This window comes from Mirounga angustirostris, unplaced genomic scaffold (genome assembly GCF_029215605.1).
Source record: "Mirounga angustirostris isolate CCGP_5_RB_7025 unplaced genomic scaffold, mMirAng1.0.hap1 SCAF_5, whole genome shotgun sequence".
NCBI lineage: Eukaryota > Metazoa > Chordata > Mammalia > Carnivora > Phocidae > Mirounga > Mirounga angustirostris.
The window spans coordinates 26100461-26114886 of record NW_026991713.1 but is presented as its reverse complement, the minus strand read 5'-3'; the positions used below and the strand labels follow the sequence as shown (position 1 = coordinate 26114886).

The 14426-nt window shown below is 36.7% G+C and overlaps 1 protein-coding gene across 7 annotated transcripts in view; it reads right to left on the bottom strand.

The window, feature by feature from the left end:
* The window catches only part of CEP83 (centrosomal protein 83), a 148523-nt gene that overhangs the window by 63549 nt on the left and 70548 nt on the right, over positions 1 to 14426 (bottom strand). For all 7 annotated transcript variants that reach the window (XM_045872848.3, XM_064590784.1, XM_054506883.2 and 4 more), the window contains 2 exons: positions 3205 to 3456; positions 547 to 678 (listed from right to left, as the gene is read on the bottom strand). In XM_045872848.3, coding sequence (XP_045728804.1) covers positions 547 to 678; positions 3205 to 3456 — 384 coding nt within the window. The remainder of the gene's footprint in view (positions 1 to 546; positions 679 to 3204; positions 3457 to 14426) is intronic.

Genomic DNA, 14426 nt, shown 5'->3' with positions numbered 1-14426 from the left:
ATATCAAATGCTGTTAAGAGCTATGAAGAAAAATAAAGCAGGTAAAGAAGACAGACAGTGAGGCAGGAAGAGGGAAGATGGTATTTTATATGTGTAAACAAGGAAGGCCTCTCTAAAAAAAGAGGCAAGAAAGCAAGCTATATGGATCTGAGGGAAGACCATGTCAGCAGGCAAGTGCAAAGGCCCTAGGACAGATTTAAGTAAGAGTGAGAAGAAGGCCAGTAAGGCTGAAGCAAACTGAACAGGAGGGAAAATGGACTGTGATGGCTCTGGAAAGACTGCAGAGGCCAGATCATGCAGAGCTCTGAATAGGTAGAGAGTTAGGAGGCTACTGTAAAAATTGAACCTAGAGAAATCATGGCTTGGACAAGAGTAGTCACAGTAAAGGCAGTAAAAACTCTTCAGTTTCTATATATATTTGGAAGGCAGAATGATAGGATAAAAAAAGATTTCAATATAGAGAAGTAAACAATTTGAATACAAAATTTGTCATTATGCAATATCAAGCATTCTAAAGAATGAAGTAGAAACATTAAAATGACTTACTTTACTGGTCAACGTATTTATTTCCCGCTCAGCTTTATGCAATTTACTGATTAGAACAGTATTTTGTTCACTGCTTGATTGTAGCTCTTTTTCCAAGCGTTCAGCCTGTAGTTTAGCTGACTGCTTTTCAGCCTTGTATTAAAAAAAATTTTTTATTCATAATTTTTATAATTATATAAAAATAAAATAAGCACTATTTTAAATATATGTATAATCATACTACCCCAAATTATTCAAAACCTCAACAATATTAACATGTACCAAAGCAACAAGAGTTTTCTCAAAGTAACTGGTAGAATTCAGACGAAAGATATTTGCTCCAAGAAATATGCAACAGTCTCTGGACAAACGACATATCAACAGCCACCAACAAAACAAAACATATACACGTCTCTCATGAAAGAGTACCTAATGCACTCACTTGATACCTATTTACTCTTATTGTTGACACAATTTGAAGCAAACATTTTTGGGGGTTTCAATGCATAAGAGAAATACAAAAGTATAATAGAAAGTAGAAGAAAGGGTTCATTTGTAATAATAAGTGAGAACTAAAAATGTGAAAATCAAGGCAGATTAAAAAATAAAAACAAGAGATTTAAAAATTCAAAATCCTCAACTAATCTGGAGACTCTGGAAGTATGAACAAAGAGCTCAATAGCTCTTGAACCCAACATATCAAAGATTTCTTAAGTCTTTAAATTGTCGAGAAAATTTCTGGTTGGTAACACTCATAGTACTCTTTCATTAGAAAGTGAAAACTAAATGCTTTTTAAAAATAAATTTCTACTCAAAATAGTTAAAATTAAAATGTTTGACATTTCAGAATAAGTACAGTTTTATAAGATCTCATTTCCTATATATCTTAAATATGATTAAGAATATATTCAACAAATAATTCAGAAAAAAGCTATTTTCCTCACATACAAAATGATACTCTTTGGGCACAATGACAGCCAAAAAAATCAAAGAAAGGAATGCTTCTTTTCATTTCATCTGACAAATGATAAAATTAACTACAAGCTATTTTGAAAATGTCACAAAGGAACCTCCCACCTTTTGTAATCATTCAACCTGTCCTGAAAATCATCACTCTAAATGACCTCAATGAAAAGCTTTGCATTGGGATCATATGCTATATTCAACTGCATTCATCCCACTTATTCTGTCACTATTAATACATTAAGGATGGGAGGGTAGCAACATAACAGTACCATTCTGAACTGCCTCATGTCTAAGGTCCAATGATACAACTTTACTTCAGGAAACCAGTAAATACTGTCAGAGGCTTCATCCAAAAATAAAAAGGTGACTTCTATGCTTCAAAACATATCAATGTGCTCCCTGTACCCAGTCTGTTGGCTAAAAAAAAAAAAAATCATTATTTTGCTAGGTGCCCACTAATTTCCCTACAACTCTAATCATTTCACAACTATTCTAACACACACACACACACACACACTCTTTCTTTCTCTCTCTCTGGATTGCTCAAAATAAATCAAAACAATTAAACTGGTATATCTGTTACGTGTTAGACACTAAGAACTAGGAAAAATAAGCACACCTAAACAAGATGGTTAAGGGATGCAGAATATGCCACAGTGGCATAAAAATTATTTTGAGCTGAAGGCATTTGATTCAATAGACACAGGAAAAGGTTTTTCCCTGAACTTCTCTTAGCTGCCAAAAAGCAGAGCCTCCAAAAAGAATTATAAATCCCCTCCCCTGGGGTTTCATAGCCAGGGAAGACTGACTCCTATTAAGGAAGAAATCAGTACCAGGATAAGAAATCACCTACACATTGTCACAAAACTGTCATATCTCCCATATATTTTCCTAAAGGCCCATTTATCTTTCCTAAAAGTCATTTGTGTTCCTGTAAGTGCCCTTTCTCCCCCTCTCCTTTCTCTATTAAGGTGGTATGTAAGCCCCAAATTCTAACTACCACTTGTAGCCACATTTTTCTGTGAACTCCTGTACACAAACACAAATAAATATTTTTTCTCTTGTTAATCTGTCTTTTGTCAGTTTAATTCACAACTTCCAACCTGTGAACCTAGGAGGATAAAGAAAAAGGTTTTCCTCTCCAACAATGGAAAACAAGAATTTTCAGAGAATACCTCTAGGAGTACCAGCCTACCTCTCCCAGCTCTTATCTTTCTCTAATGAACTCAGGGAAATATTTCACTAAAGGCTTATATACATTAGCACCAAGTTGAATTGTATTACTCCAGCAAGAAACTATCATAAGATATAAAAGTATGGTATTTTTATTTAAACAAGATTTATAATTTTAATATCCTGAATCCCATGAAAGGAAATAACTATCTAGGAAGAAACTGTTTTTTCTGGTTTGAGAGGACTTTAATCCTCAGAGCTCAAATTTTGAAAATTTGGCATATTCTACTTTCTGGCACTTCAAGGGTTAATTCATTCTCCCAAAGAATAAATAATCCCTTTGTAAATATGGCAGCATAGCTACTGCTTATGAATCAATAGCTTTCTTCTTTACAAAAAGAATATATATACTCTTGGGACTCTCAAATACGTCAGCATTAGATTGGTGAGCATACATTTATGGTCTAAAAATCAAAGGCTTGTCAATTGCACTTTTAAAAAAGCATGCCATACTCTACTGGGAAGCAATTAAAATCTTACCTCCAGGGATCTGACTGTAGCCTGCATCTCAGCCAACTGCCGCACCTGAATTCTTTGGGCATTTTCTACCTGAGCACCAGAATTCTCTTTTTCAGCCCTTAATTCTGCTACTTCAGCCTCTAAACCTTTTAATTTCTGACACAAATGGACATTCTCTCGAGCAAGTAGCTCCGTTCGTTTGCTTTCTCCTGGGGGATCAACCTTAATCAGTTGATTAAGTAGTTCTTCTTTATCTTTCTCCAGGCTTGCAACCTAATAATAATTTGAAAGAAAGCACAGAACCTTAAATTATTGAATTTTCAGTCGTGAATATGCTTTTGTACAAGTCAGTAAATTAAAATTAAAAATTACACAATATAAAAAAGAAAGCTCAGGTGGTGAAATCAAGTACAAAGGAAAAAAACCTAAAATGTCACGTTCTTCATTCTGCACTCAGCATGACTCAAATGTGAGGGCAGGGACCTGGCCTATTTTCCTTCTATCTCCCCATGGTGTCTAAAACAGGGCTTCATCAGTTGCTGACTAAAATCCAAAATTATAAATAATACTAGAAAAACAATTAAAAATGTGTCAAGTATTTTACAATTCATCAGAATATTATAGCGGTTTATGCAAGATCAATATGCTGATTGCTGCTAAGCTTTTCCTCATGTGACAATAATTCTTGGGCTATGTCTATACTATTAAAATTATCTATTCCAAGCCACTTAATTCACAAAAAAGCTGCTTGTCTGTGTAAATAACTACAAATGTGACTGATGAGAGTTTTTAAATGATGGCTGGGAGTTTATTAAGACCCCAGTTGCACTGATGGCCTCATTCTTACTTCTTAGATTCAAAAAGAACTAAAAATCATTACTCCAGGGTACGTGGAAGTCACGGGGGAACTTGATGAGGAGAAACACCACCAACCTTCTCATTCGTGCCAACCACCACTCCCGGATCCCACATGCCTCCAAATCAGTGAGTTTCAGACTGCTTCCTAACCTCAGGGGCACTCCGAAGGACCCTCACCCCTAGCGCCAAGTTATCAGAGTAAAATTCTTCCTTTCCCTTTCCTGATCTCCCCAACCACCACCATATCTTAGCTAACCAGGGCACCTCCTCTTGTTAGTCTCTTTTTACATATGGGGTTTCTTCATATGATTCAACTTAAAGGATTCAGCTGTTTGAAGAAAAAAAATAAAAAGAGAAAAATGAAAAAACAAAAAACAGCAACAAAACAACAAAAACCCACTGCTCTTAAAAACTAGCCAGGATGAGCTTAGAAGGATCACTCTAAGCCAAAAGGACTTTAAGTAATGCTCTGCAACCTAGGCAAAAGTGACCCAAGAGATGAATGATGGCTCATGTTACTATAAATGAATCTAAGAAGGGTGAGATCTCCACCCCAGTACAGAATCTGTTTTCCTCTTCTGTAAAATGAGAGTTTAGAATGGAAACCCTCAAAACTCTTTTTCAGTTTTAACATGTAGTGATTCCAGTTTGGTTTTAGACATGTTGAAATAAAGATGTCAATGGGAAAGGTAGAGCTATCTAGCAGGCAAATATCATTTTTTTCCAGAAAATAAAATTCATTATAGGAGGCAGCTGTAAAAGTCAGTGTCAAGCCCAACTAATTAGTGTCTCTCTCCTATTTTTCCTCCCACTCTTTACATGTAAACATTAGCCCCATATTTGGTCCCTGAATACCTTTTTCCCCTCCATATTTTGTTTCCTTCAGCTAGCTGTGTGACTTTGTGCAAGTTACTTTTTCACTTTGGCACAAATTAAAATGAAGGTCTTAGGCTGGATATCTTTAAAATACCATTTAGCTTTTTGCATGAGGTAACTCAAACACAGTTTTAATGTGCTATATCAGAGGTGTGGTGGCTCATCTAGATCAGGAGCCCATGTGTAACTCAAGTTCAGACAATGGTGCCCTGTATTGAGTACAATGGACCAAATGCTGAGCTAAGTGCACTAGACATAAAATTGCACTTACTAACAATCATTTCTCTTGTCCTCTTCATTTTACATATGGGGTCAGACAGCTAATGTTCTTCATCAGCATGTTTCCTATATTATTGCTCTCTCCAGTAGTTTTGAGAGCCATCTGTGTGACAGCTGGAGTGGTAGCTGAAACTATGGTCAGACCTGGCTAATGGCGTAGTGAGGATTAGATTCCACATTTATAACTCTCCAACTAGAGCTCACCATCAAATCATTCTTACAAAATCTGGTGATCGCTGCCTTCTAATTTCTCTGTTTACTCATTCATGTAACAAATACTGAGTACTTACTATGTACCCAGCACTGTTCTAGGTAGTAAGGATACATTGCAGAACCTAGCCGACAAGCAAATAATCACAAAACCTGTGCTATCCAAGAACTTCTATTTAACCACCACGATGACACTGCTCTCGGCCCAGTCATCAGGACACAGATCTCGGACATCCTCAGCTCTTCCCTCTTCCTCCACTCTCAGATTCACAAGCAATCTTCCTTGATACCTGTAATTTGTTGTACTCTCAATCCTTGCTCTAAATTTCCCAAAGGCTTTGTCTGAATTTCTACTTTATGACATTTAGCCAAATTTGCCTGTATTACAGTTACCTCTATATTTATTCTCTTCTTGAACATAAGCTTACTTGACAGCAAACATGATTTATTAACCAATTTTACTTTTAAAAGATTGATGAAGTAAAGGAAACAACAGAAACAAATCCAGGACTAGGAATAGTTGTTGTTTATCTTTTCAAAGGATGGGCGTACCATTCTAACTCCCCAGGCACACAAAAGGAGAAAGTGGTATATGTAATTGCTCTATCCATCTCTGTTTTTATTACCTTTAGGATGCAGCATAGAGAAATGGCTGAGAGTACAGGCTCTGGAATCAAACAGCCTAACTTGTTGTCATTGTTGCTTTTAATATTTTAAAGATATTTCTCTACTGTCTTTGGGCTTGTATTTCCAAAAGGAAATCTGTTGTCATTCTTACCTTTGTTCTTCTGCAGAAAATAACTTTTTTCTGTTTATCTTTAAGATTTGAGAGAGAGAGAGAGAGAGTGCACAAGCAGGAGGGGCAGAGGGAGAGGGAGAGAAAAATCTCAAGCAGACTCCAGCTGAGCGAGGAGGCTGACGTGGGCTCGATCTCATGACCCTGAGATCATGACCTCAGCTGAAACCAAGAGTTGGTTGCTTAACTGACTGCACCACCTAGGCGCCCCCCCCTTTTTAATTAAACTTTATTTTTCGATGATGGTAGGTTCATATGCAATTGTAAAAAATAAAGAGTTTCTGTGTACCCTTTGTCCAGTTTCCCCACCTGGTAACATCCCTCTCCTCTTCTATTTCCTGAAAGACACTGTATAGAACTGGTTTTCATTCCTCTTTAAACACTTCATAGAATTCTCCAGTGACACCATTCTTTGGTCAGTTTTTCAATATGAATTCAGTTTTCTTAATAGCTATATGGCTATTCACATGATTTATTTCATATGGGGTGAGTTACAGTAGTATCTGCCTTTTGATCCATTTCATCTATGTTTGACAAATTTGTTTGGGTAGAGTTGTTCACCAGATTTCTTTATTATCCTTTTGATGTCTGCAAGATCTGTAGTGATACTCTGTTTCATTCCTGACATAGGTAATCTGTGTCTTCCCTCTTTTTTGGCAGTCTTGCTAGAGGTTTGTCAATTTTATTAATCCTTTCAAAGAATAGCTCTTTGCTTCACTGATTCTGTTTTCAATTTCATTGTTTCTACTCTTATCTTTCTTATTTCCTTCCCTCTCCTTATTTGTGTTTATTTTGATCCTCTTTTTCTAGGTTCTTAAGGTGGGAGCTTAGAGTACTAATTTGATGTTTTTCTCCTCTTTTCTAATGAATGCATTTAATGCCATACATTTTCTCTCAGCACTGCTTTAGCTGTATCCTGAATATTTTAACATGTTACATTTTCATTCAGGCTAATGAATTTTTTAAAATTATTTTTGATTAATATGTTTTCACTGAAATTTCCTCTTTGACTCATGAATTATTTGAGGTGTGTCATTTCATTTCCAACTGTTTGAGGATTTCTCTACTATCTTTCTGATACTGATTTCTAGTTTGATTCTGTTGTGGTTAGAGAACTCACTCTGTATAATCTCAATTTTTATAAATCTGTAGAGGTTTATTTTATGGCCCAGGATATAGCCTGTTTTGGTATATATTCAGTAGCCACTTGAAAAAAATATGTTTAGGTGCTCTTGTTGGGTTGAGTGTTCTATAAATATCAATTAGATTTTTCTGGTTAATGGTGTTGTTGAGTTCTAGATCCTCCCTGATTTTCTAATTTTTCTATCAATTGTTGAAACAAGGATGTCAAATCTCCAACAATAATTATGGATTCATCTATTTCTCCTCTTAGTTCTATCAGTTTTTGCTTCACATATTTTGCAGTTCTATTTGGTTCATACACATTTAGTATTCTTGTCTTCATGATGGACTGACATTTTTTATAATTATATATAATCTTCTACCTCTGGCATTTTTCTTTGCTCTGAAGTCTACTTTATCTGATATTAATATAGCCACTTCTACTTCTTTTAACTAATATCTGAATATTTACAAGACATTTTTTTCTAACCTTTTACTAACTACCTATATTGTTATATTTGAAGTTTCCCGTGGACAGCATACAGTTGTCTTTCATTTTTAAAATCAACTCTGCAGGGGCGTCTGGGCGGCTCAGTGGGTTAAACGTCCAACTCTTGATTTTGGCTCAGGTCATGTCCCCCTATAAGTTAAGTATCATACCTCTCACTGCTTTCAAGATCTTATTCCCTATAGTTTTTATAAGTTTGAGTATGATGTTTCTTAGGTAGATTACTTTCGTTTGATCCTATTTTGATATTCACTTAGCTTCTTGAATCTATGTTTTGGGTCTATCAAATTTGGGGAGGTTTCAGCCTTTAAATACTTTTTCAACACTGCCCTCTCTTTTCCTTTCAAAAACAAAAATCTTAGATCTTTTGTGATAGTCCACAGGTATCTACGGCTCTCTGTGCTCATTTCTTTTTTTAATCCATTTTCTGTAGCTTATTAAGATTGGGTAATTTCTAATGTTCTATCTTCAAGTTCACAAATTCTTTCCTCTATGCCCTCCATTCTGCTGTTAAACCCAACAACTGAAGGTTTGTTTTGTTTTGTTTTGTTTGGGGGGTTCAATGGTCATCATATTTTTCAGTTCTAAAATTTTTATTTGGTTCTTTACATTGTCTATTTCTTTGCTAAGACTCTATTTTTTTCATTTGTTTCACGTTTGTAATTGCATATTAAAACATTTTTACCATGGCTGCTTTGAAATCTTTGTCAGATAATTCTAATAATATCTCTGTCATCTCAGTGTTAGTATCTATTGTCTTTCATTTAGTTTGAGATTTTATTTCAAATTTTTATTTAAATTCTAGTTAACAAGTATGGCAAAATTGGTTTCAGGTGTAGAATTTAGTGATTCATCACTTACATATAACACCCATTGCTCATCACAGTAAGTGCCCTCCTTAATACCCATCACCCACTTAGCCCATCCCCCACCCACCTCCCTCCACCACCTCTCAATTTTGTTCTCTATAGTTAAGTGTCTCTTATGGTTTGCTTCCGCCTCTTTTTTTCTTTTATTCTTCCCCTATGTTCATCTGTTTTGTTTCTTAAATTCCAGTTATGAGTAAAATCATACGGTAATTGTCTTTCTCTGACTTATTCACTTAGCATAATACACTCTAGCTCTATACACATCATTGCAAATGGCAAGATATCATTCTTTTTGATGGGTAATATTCCAAGATATGTGCATACACACACACACACACACACACACGCACACCACCCACATCTTCTTTATCCATTCATTGGTCAATGGACATTTGGGTTCCCTCCATGGTTTGGCTATTGTTGATAATGCTAACATCAGGGTGCATGTGCCCCTCCAAATCAGTATTTTTGTGTCCTTTGGGTAAATACCTAGTAGTGCAATTGCTGGGTCATAGGGTAATTCTATTGTTAACTTTCTGAGGAACCGCCATACTGTTTTCCATAGTGGCTGTACCAGTTTGCATTCCCACTGACAGTGCAAGAGGGTTCCCCTTTCTCCACACCTTCACCAACACATGTTGTTTCTTGTGTTAATTTTAACCATTCTGATAGGTGTGAGGTGGTATCTCTCACTGTGGTTTTGATTTGTATTTCCCTGATGATGAGTGATGTTGAACATCTTTTCATGTGTCTGTTAGCCATTTTTATGTCTTCTTTGGAAAAATGTTCATTTCTTAACTGGATTGTTTGTTTTTTTGGGTGTTGAGTTTGGTAAGTTCCTTACAGATTTTGGACACTAACCCTTTATCAGATACGTCATTTGAAAATATCTTCTCCCATTCCATAGGCTTTTAGTTTTGAGATCGTCCAGGTTCTCAGTATGACAAGTGATTTTCTACTGAAATTTAGACTTTTGGGGGTATTGTATTAGGAGACTCTGGATCTTATCTAAAGTTTGTTTTAGCTGGCTTTTTAGAACATGGCTCTGGCAGGGAAAGGATGGTGTCATCACCTCATTACTACCAGGTGGAGGTAGTAGTATAGATTCCCCACTTTAGCTCTATGACGCCCAAGATGGGAGAGGTTCCTCATGACACCCATGCTGGGTAGAATTAAGAGTTCCAGCTCCTGGGCACCTGGGTGGCTCAGTCGTTAAGCGTCTGCCTTCGGCTCAGGTCATGATCCCAGGGTCCTGGGATCGAGTCCCACATTGGGCTCCTGCTCCCTGGGAGCCTGCTTCTCCCTCTGCCTCTCTCTCTCTGTCTCTCATGAATAAATAAATAAAATCTTAAAAAAAAAAAAAAAAAAGAGTTCCAGCTCCCAACTAAGCACATAGATAGCTCCCTAAATGGCAGGGGTAGGAATGACTTGTTACTGCTCCCCATGTGACCTCAATGACACCACAGAGTCAGATGTAGCTTCCATTAACACTCCAGGGCTGGATAATAGTGAAAATCCTGATTCTGCACTAGGCCTTCTCTGCCATGACCCAAGCTGAAAGGGGAGGGGTACCTTGTTACTGCCAATGAGGCAGTGGAAATCTAGGCTCTGATGTCATCTCCAACACCATCATGGCAGAAAGGTGGAAACCCTAGTTATTGACAAGTGTGAATGAAAGTCCTGGCTCCCTACCTTGCCTTCTCTGGTAATCATCTTGGCTGAAAATTAGGGCTCCACATTACAGCCTGGGGAAGACTTAAAGTTGGGATGGGGCTGGTTTTTACTGCAGTATTTGGCTGCTCTTTTCCTAGTGCTTTAGCTGGAGAGAACAGGACTCTCCTGTCCTATAATATCCAGAGTTTTTTGTTTTCCTTAGTAAGATGAAGAGGGGAAAGTACATCTACTCCATGTTCCTGGGAGAAGTCTTCTGGGTGCTTTTTAAGATTTACTCTTTATCACTAGTTTTAACTAATATGAACCTATGTGCCCTTGGTATAGTTTTGTGTTTTCTGTCCATGTGTTTCTTTGAGAGTTTCAGATCTGTGGATTTATATTTTTCATGAAATCTGAAAAATTTAGCCATTATTTCTTCAAATATTTTTTCTGTTCTTCCCTTCTCATTTTAGAATTTGACTTATCTGACATTATCCCACTATGTATTATAACCATTTTTTTCCTATCCTTTTTCTCTATATATTCCATCTTGGATAGTTTCTACTGCAAAATCTTCAATTTAGCCATTATTTTTTCTTCTGCAGTGTCTAATCCATTTATAGTGTATTTTCCACTTAGATTGTTGACCCTTGAACAAAGCAGGGGGTAGGGGCACCAACGCCCCGTGCAGTCAAAAATCCATATATAACTTTTGCCCCCCCACCAGAAACTTAACTACTAATAATAGCCTACTGTTGACCAGAAACCTTACCAATAATACAGTCAACTGACATATTTTGTATGTTATATGTATATATAATACTGTATTCTTACAATAAAGCAACCTAGAGAAAAAAATGTTAAGAACATTATGAGAATATATTTACAGTATTATACTCTATTTATCAAAAAGAAAATCTGCTTATAAGTGGATCTGCGCAGTACTAACCCACGCTGTTCAAGGGTTAGCTGTATTTTTTATCACAAGAATCTTTTCTTTTTTTTTTTTTTAAAGATTTTTATTTATTTATTTGAGAGAGAGAATGAGCTAGAGAGAGCGAGCACATGAGAGGGGGAGGGTCAGAGGGAGAAGCAGACTCCCTGCCGAGCAGGGTGCCCGATGCGGGACTCGATCCCGGGACTCCAGGATCATGACCTGAGCCGAAGGCCGTCGCTTAACCAACTGAGCCACCCAGGCGCCCCTCACAAGAATCTTTTCTTAAAAATGTGTTCCATGTGTCTCATTATGTTCAAGGTTTCCTTTAACTTTTTGAACTTATGGAGTATATCTATATGGTTTAATGACCCTGTCTACTAATTCTGTAATTTACAGGTCTGTTTCTGTCGACTTTTTCTCCATTATGAAATAAATTCTCCTGTTTCTCTGCATGCCCAGTCAATTTAAAAAAAAAAAAAATAGCCTTTATTCCATGCTCATGGATTGGGAGAACAAATGTTGCTGAAATGTTGATACTACCCATAGCCATCTACAGATTTCATGCAATCCCTATCAAAATACCAACAGCATTTTTCACCAAACTAGAACAAATAATCCTAAAAATTTTATGGAACCACAAAAGACCCTGAATAGCCAAAGCAATCCTGAAGAAAAGAACAAAACAGAAGAGATCCCAATCCCAGATTTCAAGATATACTACAAAGCTGTAGTAATCAAAATAGTACAGTACTGGCATAAAAACAGACACACAGATCAAGAGAACAGAAATAGCCCAGAAATAAACCCATGATTATATGGTCAATTAATCTTCAATGAAGGAGGAAAGAATATCCAATAAGAAAAAGACAGTCTCTTCAATGAATGGTGTTGGGAAAACTGGAAAGCTATATGCAAAAGAATGAAACTGGACCACTTTCTTATACCATACACAAAAATAAACTCAAACTGGATTAAAGACCTAAATGTGAGACCTAAAACCATAAAAATCCTGTAAGAGAGCACAAGCAGTAATTTCTTTGACATCAGCTGTAGCAACATTTTTCTAGATAAGTCTCCTGAGGCAAGAGAAACAAAAGCAAAAATAAACTATTGGAACTACATCAAAATAAAAGCTTCTGCACCGCTAAGGAAACCACAAAACTTAAAAGGCGACCTACAGAATGGGAGAAAATATTTGCAAATGATGTATCTGATAAAGGGTTAGTATCCAAAATATAGAAAGAACTTCTACAACGCAGCAGAAAAAAAACCACAAATAATTCAATTAAAAATGGGCAGAAGGCATGAACAGATATTTCTCCAAAGAAGACATACAGATAGCCAACAGACACATGAAAAGATGCTCAACATCACTCATCATCAGGGAAATGAAAATCAAAACTACAATGAGATATCACCTCACACCTGTCAGAATGGCTAAAATAACAAACACAAGAACCAAGTGTTGACGAGGTTGTAGAAAAAAAGGACCTCTCTTGCACTGTCAGTGGGAATGCAAACTGGTACAGCCACTGTGGAAAACAGTATGGAGGTGCCTCAGAAAGCTAAAAATTGAATTACCCTACAATCCAGTAATTGCACTACTGGGTATTTACCCAAAGAAAATGAAAACGCTAATTTGAAAAGATATGCAACCCTATGTTTTTTGCAGCATTATTTACAATAGCGAAATTATGGAAGCAATCCAAGTGTCCACTGATAGATGAATGGATAAAGACAATGTGCTATGTATAAATACAATGAAGTATTACTCAGCCATAAAAAAGAATGAAATCTTGCCATTTGCAACAACATGGATGGATCTAAAGGGTTTAATCTAAGTGAAGTAAGTCAAAGAAAGACAAATGCCATATGAGTTCACTCTTATGTAGAAGAAACAAAACAAATGAACAAAGAAAAAAAGAGACAAACAAAAAATAAACTCTTAACTATATAGAACAAGCTGGTGGTTACCAGAGGGGAGATGGGTGGGGAAATGGGTGAAACAGGTAAAGGGGATTAAGAGACACTTATCATGATAAGCACTGAGTAATGTATAGAACTGCTAAATCACTATATTGTACATCTAAAACTACCATAACACTGTACTTTAATTATATTGGAATTCAAAAACTTAAGTCTTTATTTATTTATTTAGTTTTATTTATTTGACAGAGAGAGACACAGTGAGAGAGGGAACACAAGCAGGGGGAGGGGGAGAGGGAGAAGCAGGCTCCCTGCTGAGCAGGGAGCCCAACACGGGGCTGGAGCCCAACGCGGGGCTCAATCCCAGGACCCTGGGATCATGACCTGAGCCGAAGGCAGACGCTTAACGACTGAGCCACCCAGGCGCCCCAAAAACTAAGTCTTTATTTTTTAAAAAGGCTTTACATTTTAGAGCAGTTTTAGGTTCACATCAAAACTGAGCAGAAAGTACAGAATTCCCTTATGTCCCTACCCTTACCTGCCCACAGCCTCCCCCACTAATCAGCATCACACACCAGAGGGGTATATTTGCTACAACTCATGAACATATAACAACGTATCATATGACCAAAAGTCTGTAGTTTATATGAGGGTTCACTCCTGGTAATTGGTAAGTTAGACTTTATTAAATTTATATAATGGATGGATATTGATGGATATATACTGACATGGATATTGATGGATATATACTGACATGTAGCCACCACTTTAGTATCACACAGAATAGTGTCACTGCTCTAAAAATCCTCTGTGTTCCACCTATTCACCCCCCCTCTCCCCTAATCCCTGGCAACCACTGATATTTTCAATGTCTCCATAGCATTGCCTCTTCCTGAAGGTCATGTAGTTGGAATTCTACAGTATACAGCCTTTCCAGATTGGCTTCTTTCACTTAGTAATATGTAATAAAGGTTCCACCATGTCTTTTCATGTCTACATGTAACACAGTTCATTTAACTACTCACCTACTGAAGGACATATTGGTTAAGTTTTGGCAATTAGGAATAAAGGTGCTAAAAATAACTGCACAAGTTGTTAGGCAGACATAAATTCTCAGTTCTTTTAAGTAAATATCAAGAAGTATGACTGCTGCATCTTATGGTAAGATTATGTTTAAGATTATGTTTAGTTTTGTAAGAAACTGTCACA